The sequence below is a fragment of the Pinus tabuliformis genome, chromosome 1_2 (assembly GCF_031772625.1).
Source record: "Pinus tabuliformis cultivar Carrire ecotype Pingquan chromosome 1_2, CPIR1, whole genome shotgun sequence".
Classification (NCBI taxonomy): domain Eukaryota; kingdom Viridiplantae; phylum Streptophyta; class Pinopsida; order Pinales; family Pinaceae; genus Pinus; species Pinus tabuliformis.
The window spans coordinates 678518170-678543078 of NC_142298.1; the positions used below are offsets into that span (position 1 = coordinate 678518170).

At 37.3% G+C, this 24909-nt stretch overlaps 1 protein-coding gene across 5 annotated transcripts in view; it reads left to right on the forward strand.

The window, feature by feature from the left end:
- The window catches only part of LOC149207508 (glucose-6-phosphate 1-dehydrogenase, cytoplasmic isoform-like), a 240750-nt gene extending 220107 nt beyond the window's left edge, over positions 1-20643 (forward strand). For all 5 annotated transcript variants that reach the window (XM_089395761.1, XM_089395763.1, XM_089395760.1 and 2 more), the window contains 3 exons: positions 10761-10876; positions 11422-11467; positions 20268-20643. In XM_089395761.1, the coding sequence (XP_089251887.1) occupies positions 10761-10876; positions 11422-11467; positions 20268-20444 (339 nt within the window). In that variant the 3' untranslated portion in view covers positions 20445-20643. The remainder of the gene's footprint in view (positions 1-10760; positions 10877-11421; positions 11468-20267) is intronic.
- The last annotated feature ends 4266 nt before the right edge of the window (positions 20644-24909 follow it).

Consider the following 24909-nt stretch of genomic DNA (forward strand, 5'->3'; position numbering starts at 1 on the left):
TCCGCAGTCAAACAAATTCAACGCTGCTAGTCAACGCTTGGTCAAACTGTCCCTGAAATTCGGTTAACGTAGAAAACAATCTTCTTCTTCTTTGCACATGTGGAGAGAGGTTGTCTTGAAATCCATACCCAATCATAAGAGGAGAGGGAGATGTGTGAGAAGGTAAGTGATGTCCAAATGAGGCAAAGGCACCTTCTATTTATATGCAAACATTGAGGATGAATAGATGTGATTGTTGGGCTTCTGAGCCTACATTAGTTTGTTGGTCGACCTTGACAATTTGTCCATGACAAAATAAATTCATAATTCCATTTGTACATGTCAGAATGAAATGATCTTTAGATCAACCCTACACCTCTCAAAGAGAGGAATCCAATAAAAATATTAGCTACATCATATGAGTTGTCCAAGGTGGAGTTTGGCCCTAGTTGCCAAATTTAACACATAATGAGTTATGAATGAATATGATGGACTCTCTCTCTCTGCTCTCCCACCTATATATATATATATATATATATATATATATATATTTGTGTGTGTGTGTGTGTGTGTGGGAAAGAAGAGAGGAGGCCAACAATAAAATGTTGGCCCATGCCCTTACCAAGCAACCTATAATAAACACCTGGAGGTCTACGCAATTGAAGTGCTCCGCTCCAAGGGTACAAATGCTATGCCCCAATATCATGTACACAAGGTGTGTTCAAACTGTTCCTCACAACCCCACATGATCTCGATCACTCCTCATGTACTTCATTGGGTCCACTCCCTATGAATGAATATTGTTGCAATCTAAACATCTGTAAGCCAACTCCAAGATTCCACACAGAGACCTAGTTTACCCCATGCTTTCTAGGGCTTGATGTTCTCCATTCTCCATGAAAGCGAACCTCTCCATGTAGCTGTAATGAAGGACATCCCCCAATTTGTTAAGAGAACTACAACACCCTAGGCAAAAATACCATGCAAGCACACATTTGAGGCCAAATGACCACTAAGAAATCTATATCCAATATGCAAATCCATCACTGATCATCTCCTATGTGTCAATCCACCCCAAATCGTTTAATTTGTCTTGTGTCACTTTCATCATTAAACAATTACACATAGAAAAATCTCAACAATATAAGCAATAAAGCTAGTAGGATCATGAAGAGACAAGCAAATAAAATGATACCCAAAATTTATCTTAGGAAAACCCAAACCAAGGAAAAACCCAACAACCTTTTCTTTGATAGATTTGTCGAATTCAACAAGAGATACAATCTGAACTTTCAAGTCAAACAAAAATCAAACTGACCAGTAACCAAACCCAGGTCAAACTGCCCTTAATTAGCCTCACAAATTTGCTCTGTTGTGCCTCAAATATTGTTATGAAACCATCTCACAAAAAGATAGAAAAGATAGATGAACGCCTTAGAAATAAGCCTCTTCGAGAGGGCAACCTCCTTTACATTACACAAATGAACAATTCTTGGATGATACAAATGAAAATACCTCCTTTCTATATATAGGAGTCTAAGGGGTCATAATATAATCAGAGCTGACATAACAATAATAATGTAAGGGCACAATAATAACAATAGTGGGCTTCTATGGGGCACAATAATAACAATATGTGGACTACATGGGCACAACAATATAGTAGGGGGGTTTTACTAATAACAATAAGAGGTTACACTAGTAGTATAGGGACCTAACATGCCCCTCTCCTTCAAAAAGTGTTGTCCTCAACACTTGAGTAGTTCTTGATGCTTTTGTATAAAATTCTTGTCCTCCCATGTGGAATCTTCAGCGGGTAAGTTCTTTGACTTGATGAGATACTCTGAAATTGATCCGATTTCGTAGCTGTCGGGTTCTTGTTTCTGTGACTGCTCCAGGGTCCAATATGATTTTTCCTTCCTCGTCAAGTTCTAGCAATATTGTTTGAACTGGGATCTTCTGCAACTTTTGAATGAGTGGCCACATTTTTTCGTCCTTCTTCCATTCATCCCTTGCTTCATTTATCCAATCTGGTTGGATAATAGAAATAGTACAAAACAATGCTTCCACATCCTCATCCTTTCTTGAGAGTACATCTGCAACAACATTTTGCTTCCCTTTTTTGTAGTGATTTCAAAGTCATAACCCAACATATTTGTGATCCATTTTTTTTGTTCTTCTAAAGGTAATATTTGTTCTAAAAAGTATTTAAGACTATCATGATCCATTTTTACGTTGAAGTGACTTCCCATTAGGTAAGGTCGCTATTTCTTAAGTGCATGTAGTATTTCCAACATTTCCTTCTCATAAATAGCTTGCTTGAGATGTAGCCGTAAAAATACCCAATTGCCTACATCAAAACTTCTTTCACTGCGATGTTGATCTGTCTATTGTTTCATTTGATTCTGCACCAAAGTGGCGTTATCCTTTAAAAGTTGGAGAACTTGTTGTTGATGCTCGATGTGATCTTTCACTGCTTGAATCTTTTTCTTATTGATATGTCCTTCTATCTTGAGAGTTTGAGGAGTGGTAATTTCTTCCAATGCATTACAAGATATGGTCGGCTTCATTTCTTGATGCTCGATGTGATCTTTCACTTTTTGAACATTTTTGTTCTTGATGTGTCCTTCTATCTTGATAGTTTGAGGAGTGGTAATTCCGGCCAATGCATTACAAGATATGGTCAGATTCATTTCTTCTTTCTCGATGTGATCTTTCACTTCTTGAACCTTTTTTTTCTTGATATGTCCTTCTATCTTGAGAGTTTGAGGAGTGGTAATTCTTGCCAATGTTTTACAAGATATGGTCAGATTCATTTCTTCTTTCTCTGGGGTTGGTTCCTGGTGTATATCCTCTTCTTTTGACGTTTCTTGATCATTTTTTTCCTTCTCTTCACAATCAATGTAAAATAATATCTTGAGAGTTTGAGGAGTGGTAATTCTTGCCAATGTTTTACAAGATATGGTCAGATTCATTTCTTCTTTCTCTGGGGTTGGTTCCTGGTGTATATCCTCTTCTTTTGACGTTTCTTGATCATTTTTTTCCTTCTCTTCACAATCAATGTAAAATAATTTCTTCTCAGCACACTTATGACCTTTAATGTATTTGTTATCACAATTGTAGCAAAGCCTTTTTCCTCTTTTTTCTTCCAATTGTTGTGGTGTCAACCTTGTAGGTTGTGGAAGGCTAGGAGAAACAATACTTCCATCTTTATAGTTGTGAGGGGTAGACTTCCTTGTTGCCATAATTTTTCTTTTCACTTTTCTTGCCAACCTAAATGCATTCTCCAATGAATCAAGTTCCCAAGGACGAACCTCATGTTGAATGTTATCCTTTAAAGTCTCTGTGGAGACATCAATCCCACGTTTCTCTGGAATATCATTTTCCCTTATTTTTAATTTTTGAAAGTCCTCAATGTTCTCTGCCATTAAACACTTTTGTTTGAGATTTATCAATTGGCTAAAGAAGGTGTTTCTCTTTGTATCCTCATAATGTGCTATCATTTCCTCTGTGAAAATTGACCATGTAACAAGTGGTGTACAAGAACAAAGCCCTTTATACCATAAAAATTGAGCTAGTTCTAAATATGAAGATGCAATACGCACCTTTTGTAATAGTTGCACCTCATGTAGATCAAAATATTGCTCCATCTGTAGTATCCAATTTACTGGATCCTTCCCATCAAACTTCCTCATATTGCCTTTTCTTGATTTTGGGAGCTCGATATTGAAACGAGTATAAATCTGTAATTTTAGATATCCAAGTTCTGAAATTGTGTCTTGTAGTAGCCCTCTGAGTCCTCTTTCTAACCCCGCAAGTCTGATCAAGATTGGATTCTGCAAGGAAGAGTTATTGCAAATCTCCCACGATGACCTGATTATAGACTAGTTCAGTAGAGCATACTTGTACGAAGTGGCACGTGTCACTGTTTCAACCTTAGGATCTGAAAAATATACACAGAAAACTACAGTCCGTCCTCTTTTTGTAACTTCTTACGCAATTTCAATTTGATTCTCAGAGATAAAGTTATGACGATTTTCCCAAGGTCACCTGTTTAGAATGTAATTCGAGAGTCTGCAAAAACCCTAACTTCTGCAGATCATATATCTGAAAATATAGCGAGACAAGATCTGAAATTCGGACTTGAGGTTCAGACCAATTTCTTCTTAAATGGGTTTTCTTTTTAGCTTCTGAAACTTCGTAGCGAAAATGGTATAGCAAAAATTCCACGATGACCTGTTTTAGATGAAATTCTGGAGCTTTCCAAACCCCTAACTTCCTCAGATCATATCTTCGAAAATATAGCGAGACAAGATCTGAAATTCGGACCCGCGGTTCAGGGAGATTTTGTCTGAAATGGGTTTTTTTTGCTTCTGAAACGTCGTAAAAAAAATTATAGCGAAAATGCCACGATGACCTGTTTGGAGAAGCGAAACCCTATAATCCAAAGCTCTGATACCAAATGTTATGAAACCAGCTCACAACAGGATAGAAAAGATAGATGAATACCTTAGAAATAAGCCTCTTCGAGGGGGCAACCTCCTTTACATTACACAAATGAACAATTCTTGGATGATACAAATGACATGACCTCCTTTTTATATATAGGAGTCTAAGGGGTCATTATATAATCAAAGCCGACATAACAATAATAATGTAAGGGCACAATAATAACAATATGGGGACTACATGGGCACAACAATATAATAAGGGGGTTGTACTAATAACAATAAGGAGTTACATTAGTAGTATAAGGACCTAACATATATTTCTGTCTGCTTTAGAGAATGTGTCCTTCAAGTCTCCCACAAAAGAAGAACCTCTCAACATTTTTCATATTCATGATCCAATATACGTCTAGTTAAAAAGACTAGTTGCATCCTAGAGAACATTTGTGTGTGTGTGTTATATTATATATCTGAAAAGAACATGATTTTCGAGGTTCATAAGATTTTAGATCTTTGTTCCCCAATTTGATAGTAAGTCTTCTGTTGAAAAATCTAGGGCATTTAGAGTTACAAGATTTCTCTGCTTGATAATTTCTTGTGATACACTTTTACATCTTAGCCTATAAAGTTTTCTTTGTTATGTTATTATTGTGTTCTCTTCATCAAGATAATTACCAATATGCACAATAAAAGACAAGTGACATAGTATGTGGGCTTCTCAACCAGGGCCAAAACCTCACACCTCTTGAGAGGAAAACCCAATCAAAATTATTCTTCTAGATCTTCAATTGACGAGTACCAAGACCATGACACAAACCCTTGACTCTAGTATCCTCACAAGAACCTTGCCACTATCCTTGATGCTTTGCCTCTTCCCTTTGACTTCCTTCTTGATCTGGAACTGCTCTCCTCGGCTCTTTCTAGAGAAATTCGATCTCTATCTTTCACATTGCTTCTTCTCGGCTTCCCTAGAGAATCTCGGTCACTGGTCTCTTCTATAGAAACTTAGTCTCTAGATCTCGGTCAACCAGAAGAATCCTTCTCTTACTACCCCAGAAGAAAACCCTCCTTTGCTTTCCTAGAAGAAACCTTTCTTCGCTGCCCCAGAAGAACCTCTTTCGCTGCCCTAGAGGAAACCCTTCCTTCGTATTGCCCAGGAGAATCTCTTTCTCTGCCCCAGAAGAAACCTTTCCTTTGCACTGCCCAGAATAATATCTTTCTTTGTTGATCCAAAATAATCTCTCTTCGATATGTCGAGAAGAAACCTTCTTGTCCTTCCTTCACACTTCTCTTTATAACATCTTCTTCGCACTCCTTCTTTATCCTTTCTTTGCACTTCTTCTTGAACGAAGGCTTGTTGAGTTTTCTTGCTACTAATGGAGACCGAGTTAGGCTATGTATACACTTCCACACATGTCCTTTGGGCCGACATGATCACTTGAAGTTAGGATGACCTCTTCTAGCAGCTTCCTTCATCATTGTAGGCCGACTTGAAGAGGATAGATGACAAGTTCTTGGAGGATACTTTACATAGACAAGATTGACCTTTTACAAAGTGTAACATGACTTCATTACATGACAGACTCTAACATTTTATGACTAGATGACAAATAAATTCTAAAGACTCTCAGTGGGAATCTTGACTCAAAACAAAATCCCTTGCTCATGAAACCCATGAAGCAAATCAATATATTAAATTTAGTTTTCTTATTTACATTTCATTACATAAAATCATATTTACATGTCATTATGAAGACCAAACCTAGTTACACTTTTCAACACTCCCTCTTAACTAGGGAGGTATTCATAATGGTACTTGGACTTTCTCAATATGAAGAATATCTCATCAGAAGAATTTAGTTTTGTAACTCATTTATATAGCAGCATATCAACCAGCATTGTTACATAGCAAGGCCTTGACTAATAACTCCATCTCTCCACAAGATCTGAGCTCAATGCTAGCGAGAACAATGATTTATAGACACTCTCATCACTGTCTGTCTCGGAACATACCCCACATGGGTTCTCTCAGGGTATGCTCCATGAGGACTATTCTTATCTTGGACTCCCCGGTCCTCAAAGAATGTTAGTCCTCCACGACTACTCTTTCATGGGATACCCTATTTCATCCCTAAAGAGTATCGGATGCCAAATGATTACACAATCCTCCATTTTGTCTTCCCAAGTGAAGACCAGAACGACATGTCTATCTCTCCTTTTCAAACCAGGAGGACATATTCCATTAAAGGAATGTACTCATTCCTATCACAATGGAATGTACCTAAGCTTCCTGCTTAGGAATTTTCCAAGTTTCTTTCGAGTAAGAGACTTCTTTTCAGGCTCCCTCTTAACCAAGGACCTATCACAGCTCCTCATGTGGAGATCCTGAAACAACCAACTGCTTGAAGAGCTCCTTCCTTTGATGTCATGAATTTCTTCTTTGTTAAGGAATCATCTTTGGGAACTTCTACATAGGGCGCAGGTCATCCATCACTTTTATCCATGAGTTAGTCATGTCCTTAACTCATCAGAAAGTGATCCATTAGATTTTCCATCTAGCTTTGCTTCATGTCATTCTGCGTTCATGCCATATTTTCCGAAAGGACATTACATCCTTCTATATGATCTGCTTGGAAGTTATCCACAAATTTCCCTTTGGTAGTCCTACATAAGCCCATCCAGATATTAGTTCAAAAGTAAATGAACACTTTAAATCAAAATTACCTTTGTGATGATCTTTCACCGTACATCTTCCTGTAGGTATCAGCATCCTACATGCAGATTGACACATCTCCCACTAATATCCATTGTTAAGGGTCTCTAGCTTTTTCCGATTTCCATCAGAGTTTTCACATCCTTTTGGGAGATTTTCTAATCAAATCTTCTTAGATTTTGGATGTTGAATGCCTTCTACCTTCGTTGCATATTATCACAATCTCTTTCTATCTTTTCACACTTCATTCCCAAGAGCTTCCAATCAGAGTTCTTTAATTGTAGTCAACTTCCTTGTGATTCATATGAGAACATATTAAGTTGATTTCATCTAGTGTGACTTATGCCTTTCTGCAATCTTTTGGAGGAGGAGATCCCTTCTTTTCTTGATCATATTTCCCAAGATGGAAATAATGATCAATATTATTTGCGACCATATGACATGACTTTCATTATATCCATGTAAGCATACATACCTCATCTTTCTTTCGGTCATCTAGATTTCCTATACCAGCGTCATTCGAAAGAACTTTATCCTTTAGACCTACTTTCTTGTTATGTCATCATACCATCATCCCTTGAATCCCATGAGTTGGAATTCCTAATGAAACATTTGCTTCCTTTCTAGATCGGTGAATCCTTTGACAAGGATTCCATCAGAGAAACTTGAGGATCTTTCATATCCTCACCTGGCAGATGTTTCCTTTATTGACTATGATGATCCCAGTCGATGATGACCTCTACTTCTTTCTATAAGTATTTAATGAGGTTTCCAAGAGCTCCCAGTCTTTGTAATCAATAGAATTTGTACTAGACATATTTTTTGCTTCCCATGTCACGAGCTCTTACTTCTAATGCTTCTATCACGGTGTTATTTCTAATCTGATGCATTCTATCTTATTTGTACTGCATCCTATCTATAACTTTACAAGTGAAAGGTACCTCCTAGTGAAGAAGATCATCTCAGTCATAGTAGAGATCATTTTGCTTCTTCCTTCTTAAGCTTCTTTGACTCAGGTTCTTTCACTTCCTTAGTCATATAGTCTTCCGTGTCCCTATTATGTTTAGGACAGACTCTTCTATAGTGCCCAAGTTTTTGACAACCATAACATCTTTCCTTAGCCATGTTCTTCCTTTTCTTCTTTGGAGTACCAAACTTTCCAAATTTTCCTTTTCGTCTTGTCACTAATTGTTCCCTTCTATCTGATATTTTGTCACTTTCTTTCTTCATCCTGTCTTCCTCTGCCTTGCAGAGAGACCATAATTTGATGAATGGGATAGCTTCCTCTTCATCAGTAGATATGAGGCTACCTTGTTCATCAGTCAATGCATTTAGAATAACGGAGATCATTTTGTTATCAACTACCATCTCTCCTACATCCTGCAATTGTCCTTTTATTTGAGATGCTTTTCAAAGACACGATGATATCCCTTCATCGTTTGACACCTTCAATTTATATAGATAAGATCTAAGTGTTATGATCTTTTCTATTGTGCTCTTAAAGAAAAGTTCGATCAGTTTATCATATAGGTCTTTAGATGTCTCCAACTCGGCTACATAGGAAATGAGTGGATCTTTGGTAGACTCCTTTAGAATCTTTTGAGCCTTGAGATCCCTTTCCATGTATTCAGATAATGCTTGTTCTTCGGATGGTTTGGAGACCTTTCCATGAACATGATCAATGACTTCATTTACTTCGAGGACTATTTCTATCCTTCTTTTCCATGCAAGGTAGTTTGATATCCCAACCAGCTTTTGGTTCTCCTTGAAACATGAAGTTATTTTCACTAGATTAGATTATAATAAAAGGTACTTACTTGAGAAGATAAGATCTTCAACTTGATGATGAACTTATTGCTTCAGATGATCTCTTTCAAGTGATATCCTTGCTTCAATAGAGAGAAGATTTCCTTTCGATCCAACCTTCCTTAGATTTGAAGAGCTTCCACTTCTTTGGTGATGTATGTTCTCCGGATTACTTCTAGGGTTTTGGTCTTTCTGCTTGCTTCCTCATTGTAGATGATTTCAAGACTCTTGTTGGTGTAGATTTCTTCGATCTAGGGTTTTGAAGATCTTTCCCTAGGTAGCCCTTGAATCTGCTATGATTCTTCTTCGATGCTTAATGTCTTGTGTGTCAACTTTATTTTGAATGCCCCTTTCTGACTTCAGCATCTAATCTCTAAAACCATGTTGAGAAATCTAGGGCATTCAGAGTTACAAGGTTTCTATGCTTGATAATTTCTTGTGATACACTTTGACTTCTTAGCTTATAATCTTTTCTTTGTTAGGTTACTATTGTGTTCTCTTCATCAAGACAATTACCAATAACCCAATAAAAGACAAGTGACATAGTATGTAGGCTTCTCAGCCAAGGCCAAAACCTCTCACCTCTTGAGATGAAAAATCGATCAAAATTCTTCTTCTAGATCTTCAATTGATGAGTACCAAGACCATGACACAGACCCTTGACTCTAGTATCCTCACAAGAACCTTGCCACTACCCTTGATACTTTGCCTCTTCCCTTTGACTTCCTTCTTGATTTGGAACTACTTCCTCGGCTCTTTCTAGAGAAACTCAGTCTCTATCCTTAACACTGCTTTTTCTCAGCTTCCCTAGAGAATCTTGGTCACTGGTCTCTTCTAGAGAAACTTGGTCTCTAGATTTCAGTCAACTAGAAGAATCCTTCTCTTTCTACCCTAGAAGAAAAGCCTCATTCGCTTGCCCAGAGGAAACCTTTCTTCACTGCTCCAAAAGAAACCCTTCCTTTGCACTGCCTAGAAGAATATCTTTCGATGCCCTAGAAGAAACCCTTCCTTTGCACTGCCCAAAAGAATCTCTTTCTTCACTGATCCAGAAGAATCTCTCTTTGATAAGCCCAGAAGAAACCTTCTTGTCCTTCCTTCTCACTTCTCTTTGCAGCACCTTCACACTCCTTCTTTACCCTTTCTTCGCACTTCTTCTTTACCCTTTCTTCGCACTTCTTGACTAAAGGCTTGTCAAGTTTTCTTGCTACTAATGGAGGCTGAGTTAGGCTATATATACACTTCCACACATGTCCTTTGGGCCGACATGATCACTTGAAGTTAGGCCGACTTCTTCTAGCAGCTTCCTTCATCGTTGTAGGCCGACTTGAAGAGGATAGATGACAAGTTCTTGGAGGATACTTTACATAGACAAGATTGACCTTTTACAAAGTGTAATATGACTTCATTACATGACAATGACTCTAACATTTTATGACTAGATGACAAATAAATCCTAAAAACTCTCAATGGGAGTCTTGAATCAAAACAAAATCCCTTGCTTATGAAACCCATGAAGCACGTCAATATAATAAATTTATTTTTCTTATTTGCATCTCATTACATAAAATCATATTTACATATCATTATGAAGACCGAACCTAGTTACAGTTTTCAACACTGTCATGCAAGAAATTGTACACTGGTATTACTTGCTGCAATCTTATAGTGACTTTCGCAAAAGTCAATCAACATATTAATGAGTTGCATGTTTTCTAACATATCCAAGTAATGATTTTTAGTGCCTTTAAATGATTAGCGACATTTTGCAGTAGTTGTTCACAGTCTGATGCACAATTGTTGTCAATTCTTTGTAGGTGAAGCAACCTGGACTGGAAATGTCTACAGCACAAAGTGAGTTAGATCTGTCATATCAACAACGTTACCAGGGCATTGCCATTCCAGAGGCATATGAGCGGTTAATACTTGACACGTATGTTAGCCCCTTTTTATTTTACTTGTCCCCAATTTATTTTTCTTGTCTTTTGTATTGGCTGTATAACTGATCTATTCTGCATTTCCTCTAGAGTTGAGTTTTATCCATCGATTGCGGTAGTATATAAACTGGTTAACACATATAGCCTTTAGGTGGGAGAAATAAGGTTCAATCAATTAATTGAAAGCTCGTGTAGTTATGCGATAATGTTGATGTCAGCTTTACAGTATAAAACCTTTCACTTTCTTTGTTTCATTTAAGTAAAGCGGGAAACAACTTTTGTAACTGTAAATCTTTAACAATGTATCTTTTGTTGTGGTCATGGAAATTTATGTGAGAAATACTTTTTGATTTTAATTTCTTATTAAGAGTTAGAAGACTAGATCAAGATATCGTTTTTATCGTTTTGAGAAGTTGTTATAAATGCTAAAGGAAGCCTAAACAAGTGCGCCTTTGTATAATTATGTTTATCACATTAATTCATATGTATTAAGTATTTGCTAATTTCATGTAAATACTGAGTTTTTTCATCTTCTGTACAGGATTCGTGGTGATCAGCAACATTTCGTGCGCAGGGATGAATTAAAGGTAGGATTAATCTGTTCAAGTAATGGTGAGGGTTGTTACAATAATATAGAAAGAATTATCATTTAGCATTTAAGATTAACCAATTTCTCTATTATTCATCAAAAAGGAAACCAGATCCACCACACCCTATTTTTAGACCTTCCCTGTTCGTTAGACCTCCACTGCTTACTCCATTAACCACTCCATTGACTGATCCATCATTCCCATTTTGAAATTGGTGTTCACTGTTTTTATAAATATTTAATGGATTACACTGTACAACTGTGGTAATCTCTCTTTCCTTTTGCACATGTAGATTCTTCTGTTAGGTTTTCTTTCTTCGTTCATGCATATTGTTGCCTTTCTCCACATATCAATTGGTATCAAAGCCTAATGATCGGGATCCGTGCCCATCTTGATTTTGATCCAAAGTTTGGGTTTAAAGCCGACCTGAAATCTACATTTGGGATTCATGCTAAGCCTAACCTTCCCTGTTTGGCCTGAAAATTTCCCGGACCGAAGAACTAACTTATTCTGTACTTCTGTGGCAGAACCTGAGTCATCCTCTGTACGATGTTTTTGCATGTCCTTGGGAAATATGTCAGTATTTAAGTTGTCTGTTTGGCCTGAAATTTTACCAAAGACATCGTAGTGGATGTCACCTTTTTGATCTTCAGCAGGTCAAAATTATGCTTCCATACACCACTTTTAGTATTGTAGGGAAATAGTTTTTAGTATCATACACTTCTAAACATATTTTTGCTTCTTTTAAGCAAAAATCCTTGCTGATTTTTAGTTATTTCCATCACAAAATTTAAAATAATTCAAATTCCGGTTATTGTTTCACTAGCCGTAGAAAATTCGAAGAGTTTTTGTGTAAATCTGCTTTCTTTGGTTAGTCTATCAACTATGTTCATGGTTTGCAAGGACACAACTCTCCCAGGATCCTGAATGTCCTTAGGGACTCACCAACCTCTTACAAGAGTAGCAGATACAAGAGTAACATCGGTTCCTTGCCGCTGAACTTGACCTCCAGTGTGAGATTCCAAACAAATTTCAGGCCAAGGATTTTAAGCTTGATCCTAGCGATATTCTTGTCAGCTTTGATGTTGTCTCTCTCTTTACAAATATCCCTATTAATGAAGCAATGGAGGTTATTAATTGCATAACCAATCTTGAGACTGCCAAGTTGGTCAGTCTATACCAATGTTTAGAACTGGAACCGGTGACCGGACCGGTCCACCTAATGAACCGGTTTACCGACCGGAACCAGTCAAACCGGGACTGGTTAGGTCTAAACGAACCAGTTTTAGAAAAATACATTAAATAATTAATTATTAATGAAACAAAACTATTTTTAAGACTTAAAACCATGATTCCAAGCCAATAGAGACAAAATATGCAAAGTTTGCTCATTTACATACCATGTAAAGGTAAATATATCAAAATGGCACCGAGTACAATACATATCATCGACAAAATAGCAAAATACATAAGCAATGAGGCTCTAAATGGCCTATAGAGTCCAAAAACAATGCTGCAAGCTATGAGGTCATTGGCCTACTACAAGTCTACAGTGTACACATGATCAATCATCAAGTTCATCACCACTACTAGACATAGGATTATCATCAAGAGCTACATAGACATCATCTAGTTCAGAGTCTGAGGATGCCTCAGCCTGATCTACAACCTCAGTAGCAATGCCACCAATAACAATAGAAGTGGATCTAATGGAAGCACGAGTTTGCCAACTTGCACGACTAGTGCCTTCCATTGGTTCTTTGCCTTTCCTTGATGCCGCTACTAATCCTGGTTCTAATGCCGCCACAAAATTTGCTTCATCCCCCACTAATGCCATGTCGATATCAAAATTAGCCTCAAACACAGGATCTTTAGTCTCCTCCACCCATTCTAATGTTGGATCAATATCGTCCAACACAATGGGATCTAGATCAGGTGTTTTGTTCATCATTTGGTTCCTCCTTAGTTGAAGGTTGTATTGCACGAAAACAAGATCATTTAGTTGTTTTTATTCCAAACGGTTTCTCTTCTTCGTGTGTATGCACTCAAAAACAGACCAATTGCGCTCACAACCTGAAGCACTGCAAATTTGGCTGAGGACTCTAATTGCAAACCTTTGCAATTGAGGACACTGGACACCAAATGACTCTCACCAATGTGTTGCAAAGAAAAAGACATTAATTAGTAACTTAGTTTATAATTTCAATTGTAAATAACTTACACAATTTTAACTTGAAAAGAAAAACAAATTGGAATTGCTTACCTGGTTGATCCACATCTCTTGCCATCTTTGCCAAGTTTTTGCCAAAGGTACCACCTGCCATAGTGAAAACAATAAGTTGTCTATGTATTTCCAACTGGTCTGCATGGGTAGGGACCATGTGCTCCAAGCAATCAATCAATCCAGCACTGACCTCCCCATCATGCAGATCTCCTAGCTGATCGATATAACGATACTTTGGGTTCAAAAAATACCCAGCTGCATGTATAGGATGATGGAGTTGATTGTTCCTTCTGTTATCAATGATCTCCCATATACGGCCATATTTAACTAACCTTTCCTTGTAAGCTGGCCGTATTTGCTCCTTTGCCTAATCCATAGCCTCATAAATGTAGCACATGGCCAATTTTTCCCCATCCACCATCCTTAGCACCTTAGCAAGGGGCTTGGTAAATTTCACAAGCTCTACAGACCTTTTCGAAAAATAATTGTCAAACACTTTCTTTTTGGTGTCTTTTCCATCTTGTCTACGAGTCCACCGAGATTCAGACCATTCTTCAGAAGAAAACATTTACTGCAAGTTTTTATTTTGACCATTGAGACATTGTAATGTGAGGAAGTGAGTTGCAAATCTCGTAATTGCAGGCCTAACAAGCTCTTTGCCCCCAATGTTTTTCCTCATTAGGTTCAGTACCCATGAGTGGTTGTAAATGTATTTTGTAATGCACTTGGCATGCTCTATAGTGTTTTTTACCCACTCCACTTTGCCTATGTCCTCAAGCATGAGGTCTATGCAATGTGTAGCACATGGAGTCCAAAATATGGTCCTATATTTGGACTCAAGCATCTTTCCAGCAAGAACATAGTTTGAGGCATTATCGGTGATGACCTGCACAACATTCTACTCCCCAACTTCCTGAATAATGTCATCCAAAAGATCAAATAGAAGGGTTGCATCCTTCACCTTATCATATGCATGAACTGATCTCAAAAACATGGTTCCTTGTGGGCAAGAAACAAGGAAATTAATGATAGTGTGGTTCTTTCCATCAGTCCATCCATCTGACATGATGGAACAACCTATTTTGAGCCATGAACCTTTAAACTCAACCAAATACTCATCAATGGAAGATATCTCTTTTTACAAAAGAGCTCCCTTCAAATCATGCATACTAGGGCCTTTGAAGCCCTTTCCTGCAGCTATAACAGAGTCCCACATAGCTTGGTAATAAGGTGAGCGAGCAGCATAAATGGGATATTTGAATCATACCGCCATCTAGCAATGTATTGATGAGAAGTTTCTTTGCATTGTTTTTTCCAATGTTGATCCAAAGTGGGTTGACGACTTGGCTGGGAGGAAGTGGGATTAGAAAAGGCAATGTTGGCAGAAGATGAGAAATAACTTTGGATGTTTGTTCTCTTTGTTCCTTTTGATGGTTGGCCACAAGAAGTATGAACATAGTGAAAGGGGTCATTGGTGGAAGGGATAGAAGTTGAGTCTTGAATCTCATAATCATCATACCCACTCTCTTTCATGGCTTCTAATAATTCCCTCTTCCTTGCAATGTCATTTTGTATGGCCTTCTCCCTAGCCTTATTATCATAAAAATTTTCAAGCTTGGAAATGTATTCTGCCCTAACAGGACCTAACACTGCATTTGGTGCATCACATGGCTTTACTTGGCCTCATACCCGAGCCAAGTGTTGTTTCAATCTAAGAATACCCCCACCTCCAATAGATTTATGGCATAATTTGCATATCATTGTTCCATCAATTACATCACAATGAGCCCATGCATTGTCGTTTCCTTTTGGAGCCATGTTTGCTTGAAATAATTACAATTTGCAAAGAAATCTGCCATACAAAAAAAAAAAAATTGCAGCTAAGAAACATGGAAAACCAAAGCAAAATTTAGGAAAACAAATGCACATGTAGGCTACAAAATTTGATAGCATAGAACTAGAGATTTGATAGCATAGATGATAGAAGTGAGAAGTTTATAAATTTATAACACATAAAAAAAATTAATTCATGGACAACAGTGAAATGAGGAATTTTCAATTGTAAATCCTTACCTAGAAATGCAAACTAGCTTCCTTAGCTTCCTCTTGAAGATGCCAACTTCACTGACAGCTACAAATTATCTCCAAAATAGCTCCAACTCCAACTCCAAGCCTCCAAGATGACTACTCCAGCAAAAACTCAACACTCTCCAAGCTCCCAAGCAAACTCACAAACACTCATAAACAATCCAAATGAGATGTGTGAGACAAATGAGAGGGAGAAGGGACTCTTAAAGGATTGGAGAGGGTGTTTTTGGAGGGAAAGGAACCTTACTTTCCCTCCAAAACCCATAAACCACCTTGGCTAAGCTGTTGTGTGGGTCCTCTGCAGGCATGGCAGGTAACCGGCCGGTTTAGGACGGAACCGGCCAGTTTGACTACAAACCAGCCGGTTCCATCCTAAACCGGCCGGTTAGGGCCAAAAATCTGCCAAATCACCTTCCTGACTGGATTTTTCAGGCGGTTCCAACCGGTGGCCTTGCTGACCAGCCGGTTTGACCGGTTAGGACCGGCCGATTTTAAAAACACTAAGCCTAACTTATGCTTACATTGGCCTTTTGGGTTTCCTACCACATGGACCAATCATATGTAATTTTCAACTTTTCATATCGTTTTGAGTATAGTACAATTCAAAATATTCTTCTACTTTATTTATTTACCTCGTGCTTTTACTTGTTGCTTGTCCATCAAAATTTGACGTTTTGATCTTTACTTTATGATTATGATTACTAAATGTTTTCATTTGTGGTATATTTTATTTAGGTTGTCGAATATCATGTATCGGATATGCTCAAGAACATAGATAAAAATGCACAAAAGAATAAAAGAGAGAATAGTTTGCTTGATGATTGAGTGTTGATAGTAAGAGAGAGACGAGTACATTACATCTCTAGAGCACCTAATCCTTTAGTATGACTACATTTTATAACTCATGATTACATCCATTTATTATATACTATATAGTCTCTAACTAAGCCTTTTTATGACACTCACAAGCCCTAATTATGATCATTATATCTATAACACTCCCATGCTGGTCATGTTACATAAAATTGCTTGTTTTGAAACGAAAACATAATCTCGGGAAAAGAAATATTTTTACATCCCTCTCCAAAACAATGTCTTCAGTTAGCAACTAGAAGCCAACTTTATTTGGCAAAGTTGATGAAGTACAAGTCACACTAGCATCCTTCTATCTGACCATCACTCACCAGTTGGATGTGAGACAATGTTGGTTGTATAGTCAACATTTCCACCGTTGATATCAAACTGGGCTTGTTCATCAAAATCACCTCCTCCACATCTCGGTGCTTCAACATACCATAGTTTTCTCTTTTTTTTTGGAGGAAGAATCATACTTCACTGATTCATCTTCACCTTCCCTGAGGGTCTTTTTCTGTTAATGAAATCAACAAATAAAGCATAATGAATATGTTGCTTACCTCATCATCTCTCTAGGTTTTCTCCCGTCACCATTAACTTCTTTTTACAGTCCAATCAACTTGTGTGTCAATGAAGGGGTATGCTCCATCAAAGTGTCATATGATGTAAAATAAGCTATTTCTCCTAGCAAAACCCTGCGATGATACCAAGATAATAATACAATGTTAAGCTCAACATAAGCATGAACCTAGGGCACACCTCCACCAAGAGACTATTACATCATTATTACACTAATAGGCCTTAGAAAAGGCTAGATCACCATGAAAGCTGATGTAGTAACCACCTCTAACAACTTAGGAAATAATACGCATCAACAAGGGCACCTACATCATCAAATACAAAGCCCCTCTAGGTAACGTCTAGCAATATTACAATGTCATGAAATTGTCACCTAGGGAAATTCCACCATGGAAAAGTGACTTTCGAAGAATACCCTCAGAATAGTTGTTTTAAGAAAAATAAGTGTGTTCTCATGCTTGCTTGCTTCGGGATATATTGTTAAAAGACAAACATTATTCAAAAGTTTCTTTTCTACTCTTCTTTTGGGTTTGCCTAGACAAACAAGAAGCTGAGAAGGTACTCCAAGAACACCTTACTAACATTTGCAATGATCATTCTGGTGGCCATGCCACTTGTCAAAAGATGTTGTGCATGGGTTATTACTTCTCAAAATTTTCTGTGTTTAGAGATTAAACCATGCCTAATTGTAGCATTTCACACCTAATTGTACGTGAAGGGACCTCAAACTACTTCCAATTAGAAAAAATCTTGAGTCTTCTCATAAAATTTCTACTTGACATGTTGAGATTCTCTTGATCCTAATTCTTAAGTAGGAATATTCTAGAATCTGATAGAATAGGCAACGAAACAACTTAAATGATCACCTGTGTAGTGTGCACCATGGGATTGTACCTTTATTTTGAACTTTTTGTATTTACCTGTGCATTGAAGGTATCAGATAATTATATAGTTAAAAGTGAGGATAAATCAAGTATTATTATATTGCAAGCGTGAAGGCATTTTAAGGGAGGATATATACTTAGATCAATGAACATGATACACAGTGGCTACTTTGCAAAGATTTTTCTTATGTATATTTAGCAACCTGAAAAACCATGCTATTTATTGTAAATTTAATAGGAAAGCAAATTAAGAGAACAACATTACATGCACGCACAACACAGGTGCTTCGTAATCTCTCAAATTGATCTCACTAGAAAGATAGATATAGAAGAATTCCTCCTTGGTAAAGGAATCACTAGCAACTTTGACTTTCTAATGTTCGATTATTAATGTATCTGGATTTCATGGATTTCAATTATTAACCAATGGTACTTACATCATCAGATACAACCCCACCCCGTGGTGATGTCTAGCAACATTTCAATGTCTTTAAATTATTACCGAGGGAAATCCCACCATGGAAAAGTTACTTTGCAAGAATACCCTCAGAACATTTGTTTTAAGAAAAAGGTGTGTTTGCCTGCTTGCTTTCTTAGGGATATATTGCTATAAAAGAAGCATTATTCAAAAGTCCCTTTGTTACTCTTCCTTTGGGTTGCGTAGACAAACAAGAGGCTGAGAAAGTACTCAAAGAACACCATACTAACATTTGCAATCATCATTCTGGTGGCCATGCCACTTGTCAAAAGACCTTGTGCATGGATTTTACTTCTCAAAATTTCTTGTGTTTAGAGATTAAACAGTGCCTGGTTGTAGCATTTCCCACGTAATTTGTACACAAAGGGACCTCAAACTACTTCCAATTGGGGAAAATCGTGAATCTTCTCGTAAAATTTCTACTTGACATGTTGAAATTCTCTTAATCCTTACTCTCAAGTGGTAATATTCTAGAATCTGATAGAATAAGCAACGAAACAACTCAAATTTTCACTTGTGCAGCATGCACCATGGGATTGTACCTTTATTTTGCATCTTTTCTATTTATCTGTGGATTTAAGATATCAGATACTTATATAATTAAAAGTAAGGATAAAGCAAGTATTATTATATTGTAACTTGTAAGTGTGAAGGTAGTTTAAGGGAAGATATGTACTCAGATCATTGAACATGATATGCAGTGGCTCCTTCGCAAATGGTTTTTCTTATGCATATTTAGCAACCTGAAAAGCCACAATTTACTGCAAATTTAATAGGAAAGCAAATTAAGAGAACAACATTACATGCAGTCACAACACAGGTCCTTCCTAATCTCACTAATTGATCTAGCTAGGTAGAAAGATAGATATAGAAGAATTCCTCCTTGGTAAAGAAATCACTTGCAACTTTGAACTTTCTAATGTTCAATTATTAATGTATTTGGATTTCATTGGTTTCAATTATTAATCAATGTTCAAAACCCATGACATCCTTGATGTTGAAAATACAATAGTTGTAGATGGATATGTAGATGTCAAAGGCAATTCCTTTATGATGGTAGATGTTTTTTGAGTTTTCCAATAATGTAGCCTCCATTAAGATTCAAATAACAATTATTCAATAAAATTCAAATGGTCTTGATGTGCTTGCTTTACTAAAATAGATATGTTTTTGATGATGGAAACCTACCATACATTTTCTCTCTCACACATAATTCTATGCATGGGAGTTATTCTCACTGTGCAACATACATGGAGTTCCAACTTTGGTTATTCATGTTCCTAGATATGGAAAACATTAGTGACATTGACTTGTTATATTTACCTATAGATTGCTAAAGTTTGAATGGAAGGAATTGGTCCTCATCTTTGCATGGAAAAATCAAATTGTTGTATACTTTGTGTTCAAGAATTCAAGATCCACTTTTTCTCTCGTTTTGCATGATACCTAAAAAGTTGTCAAAGACTACGCTAAATTTTTTCTGTAGTTGTATCAATGTTAACAAATTCCCTTTTATGGTTCATTGATTCTTTTTATGATATCTCATTTGAAGTTAGCATTAAAAAGTTGTCTACCTAAAATTGCACTAGTTATCTAAGTGGAGATATTAGAATAGGCCATAGAATTTAGTGTACGTGCCTTAGCATCAACTAACAATGTATAATGGCTACCGGTGTTTTGATATGACAGGTGGCATGGGAGATCTTTACCCCGTTATTGAGTAGTATTGATAATGGAGAAATCAAACCCTACACTTACACACCAGGGAGCAGGGGCCCTAAAGAGGCAGACGAACTTTTAGCTCGAGTGGGATACAGGCAAACTCCTGGGTACATATGGATTCCACCATCATTACAAACTGACTGATCCATAGAAGTGAGCTGGTGAAAATATTTAGTTATTACTTGTTCCATGGACCCTCTTCATATTTGTAGTGTTATGAAGGGTTTTCATATGTTACACAAGCAGCTTATGTATATTCAATTTACACGGCTCTTTTGTCACTACTTATTTGATATAAGAATGCAAGTTATATTTATTAATAAAAATATTGTTGTTTTTGAAAGAGTTTTTAGAGTGTCATAATGGAAATAAAAACATATATGACTAGAGGAGTTGCTAATCTTCTAGTTGGGAATGGCAAGATCCGATCCCTATTTTTACTTGTACTAAATTTTGCAATAATGGAGTATTCTATTATACTGGACGCTCATTGTTACAACATAATCAGATACCCAAGGGAAAATTATGCTTGTGATATAATTTGTGATAGTTACATAACTTTACATTTTTCAGAAACATGTATGTCCTGCTTGACAGGGCACATGCCTTGCAGTTAATTTCTTACTGTAAAATTATGTTATAATTGTAGTTTAGCATTAGAAAAATTGATCTATAAATTAAGTTCTGAAGGTTGAGTTTGTAGTATTAGGACATCCAGATTTTTGATATGGGTTTATCCAATTGTTTTGCAAGAGAAGCATTTTCCATGCAATTTAACAAGCATAGATGGATAAAATTCCTGACATTCATTTTCTTCTAGTAAAATTAAAATGGAAAAAAATTATTTTTTCCTGGAAAGACGTTGCATATACTAATGAGAAAATTTTATAGATTAATGTGCAAATGGGTGCCAGTCTACCTAAAGGACAAGAGAAGAATCTTCGAGTCAAATTTTGCCTCAACCAAGAAACCTCTCACGTGTCTCCGAGGAAAGAGCTCTTAGCTATAAATTGAATATTTAAATCAACAAAATGTCACTCTCTAAAAGAAAAATTGATGGACAACCATTGGGCAACTTCACAACTAAGTTTCCGTAAAAAAAACGGGGTGACAGCTCTAATGCAATGTCAGGCACCTCTAAAATGAAGAAGGAAAATGGAGTCGACATACCTAATAAAACAACCTTCCAATAGAGGCCAAGTGTCCCAAACAAAGTACCAACCCTCCCAAGCATACTTACAATTCCAAAATTAGATGTGTGATGGATAATCTCAACCTATCCAGTGTGACCATCTAAAAATGAATCCCAACTAACTATTTCCTTTGAACAAGATCAAGGAGAATTTTAGAATAACGAAAGTGCTTGGCCAATATCTAAGAAACTTCCAACCCTAACTCACTATTTATCCACTCTACACTTTCTAGTCCCTCTACTATTTCACCACCACCCAACAATCTACATCACCTTCTTAATGTAAGATGGATCAATCTAAGCACCAACATCGAGTCATTCGAAACCTAGGAAACCCACTAGTGTCCCTCCATATCATTATTAGGAGGCCTAGGAATAATATCATATACTTTGCACTTGATAAGAAAGCACTAGTTATAAAATCAAACACGACTAAGTCAATAGCATAGGTGGACATTAGGTGGACATTGAGGTCCAACAAGGAAGACAACATTTATCACTCGGGCACTTGGAGCACTTGAAGACCTCTAGGTGACAAAACGATATTGCTTTACATCAACAAGAGATGTTTGGGATTCAACCAAAATCTTCAATCCCTTTACATAACTATAAATGCACATAGGTTGGATGGTTTTCTTGTCTAAGAAAACCATGAATTTTTGGGGTCATTTGTGAAGTCTCTTTGAAAATATTTCCTAGTTGGAACTTTGAGTGCACAGTTTCCACTAGAATATCAAAAGAAATGCTACAAATATTGTTTGAGGGAATATATCATCAAGGGTCTAGAAAGAAACATTGGCAAATATTGGAGAAAATATCAACAACCATAAACTTGGACTTTAAAAAAATGGAAATTGTCATTAAAATTGGTAGCCTAAAAATTCAAATAAAATCAAATATATCAAGATAAATTAGAGATATTTGCAACACTAATATGGAGGGCTAGTTGTGGCACGGAAACCCTATCATCACTTCATGAAATGTGTAAAATCCCACAATTGCATGTATATCACTAGTTTTTTGGACAATATCAACCACAACATGGACCTTATTAATGTTGATGGGCCAAATATCAACATATAGAAGTGTTGGTAAGATTTATCTAGCAAAGGCCTCTTAGACTCCCCCAATGTCACCTTGAGGGGGTGGTGGGAACCCTTAACTTGATTCTAAATGGAGAAGAGAAATGGGGTGGTGGGGCTCAAAACAATCCTCTTGTTAATTTCTTTCGAGACCTTTTTGAACAAGGAAGATGTTGTCACATACTACAAAATGTGTTTTCAGCGATCCAAAGTGAAAAAGAGCAGAGAATTTTGTAGTCATCTTCTAAGCCATAGAAGGACTCAAAGCCTACATCAAACCCTCTCCATTGGAAATTGCTCTGCACAAGCTTTCCGACGATATGCAGAAGTTCAAAAATGGACTCCTAGATCAAAAGATATGGTCTTCTAAAGTTTCAAGGATTTGAGCCTTAGGAAAGAAGAAATATTGGAGGTCTGATATCGTAGATTGCATATCAAAAGTCTAGCGACATCGGAGATCGACGATCGCACATTAGAGTACTAGCCATATCAGCGACTTCATATCAGAGACATCGAAGATGAGTGATCGCACACCAGAGCACCCAGCATATCGACAACCACATGTCAACGATCGTACATTGGTACGTCAAAGCATCAAGAGATTGGCGCATCACAATATCGCATATCGGAACTTTTGAAAGTGCAACCTTTTAAGAAGTGCGACAAGGGTAATGTGTCATAGTGTAAAATCGTTGGGGGACTCAATATAGGTTTACAAAGGATTTCATTGCAAAACCAGGGGCGGATGGGCCCTTTTCTCTCTCTAACAGGACACGTGGCAGCACAAGATTGGCTCTGATAATGAAGCGTGGTAGAATATGATTGGTTCCGATAAGCTACACGTGGCGGCATATGATTGGTTCCAATAAGCTACACGTGGCAGCGTATGATTGGCTTTGATAAAGAAACATGGCAACATATGATTGGTTTTGATAAAGACACGTGGCATCTGACGTCAGCATGACGTGGCAGTACGGAAGGACACATGGCAGTCTATTATGGCATTTTGAGGGGGCCTAAGGGAGCAAATTTGGGTGACACGTGTCACCACTCATGAGGTGCCACGTGGAAGTGATGATGTCATATCGGCGATGAGGGAACTGAAATATCACAACTCCCATGTTATTTTCCCCATTGGAAATCTCCGATGAGAGGGGCTCCGATATTGGGCCAGCACACAGTTGCTAGAAGAACTTAAAGGGCCAGAGGTGCAAAGCACTTTATAAAGGAAAAACAGCCCCCGCCAGGAGTCTAAATGCCTTAGTGCCTTAAGGCTAAGCGATAGGTCACGACGCCCAGTGTTATGGGATACACTTTTCAAGGGGCTAAACAAAAGGAGCCAAGGAACATCAGAATTTATTGTTTTGTAATTTTTTTAAGAATAAAAGTTACAATAAGCCAAAGCTCCGATATAGCACTATGGCGGTATTACAGGGCGTATTGGGCTCCAATAGTGTAATATAGAGCTTTAAAGAGATGGATGGGTTGGCAGTTATGATTCTTGAACACCCCCAAGGCCACCATTGTTAATTTCTCCCAACTCTAGAAAGTGGGAAGTTCAAGCAGTTAAGAGGAAAGCGACAGGCGAATCGGCCGAGTAGCTGAAGAAGAGAATTGTGGCAGAGACATGGCTTGATCAGAGGTGATCCTAGGACTGATAGGGAGATATTTTCCTCAGCCATCATTGAGTTTCCCTTATTTCTATTTTTCTGTAATTTTTGTATTTTAAAGAAAGGAATCAAATCTTGTTGCAGTGATTTGGGCAGCAAGCCTTCGCACGCTAAGACAACTAGTCGATCAGATAGTTGGGACTTGGATAAGATATTTTTTAATTGACTATTCAAAGCTCCCCCTCTCCTTCTAAATAGGGGGAAGAAACACTTAACACATGTTCCAAAATTCTGCACCCAGGAGGCCATAATTTTGTGGTTCCATTTTAGTTCGATTTGTTTGTTCATGAGGTCCTTGAGCGATACAAATGCTAAATCTAATGGACTGGTGATAGGGACTCCATCTTGAAGGTTAATGAAATTGTTTTGTTGATTCCTATCAGAGCAATGCGCATTATGTTTTCCGCTCTATATATTACTTCATGTATGTCTTCCTTCTCTGAAATAGTGTAATGAAGTTGCAGGTATCACTCTCGTTCATGGTTGTATATTTGCTGCTAAGTAGTAACAATACCTGTGTTAACTACAGATTTACTTAATGTTATTTGGTGACAAATGTATTGATGATGTGTAGAGCTTGGGACCTTAATTAGCGCTCCACTATTTTTGCCATTTCACCTCCTCATTCTTCCATACTTCCACTGGAACTTGTTGTTTAGGATTTT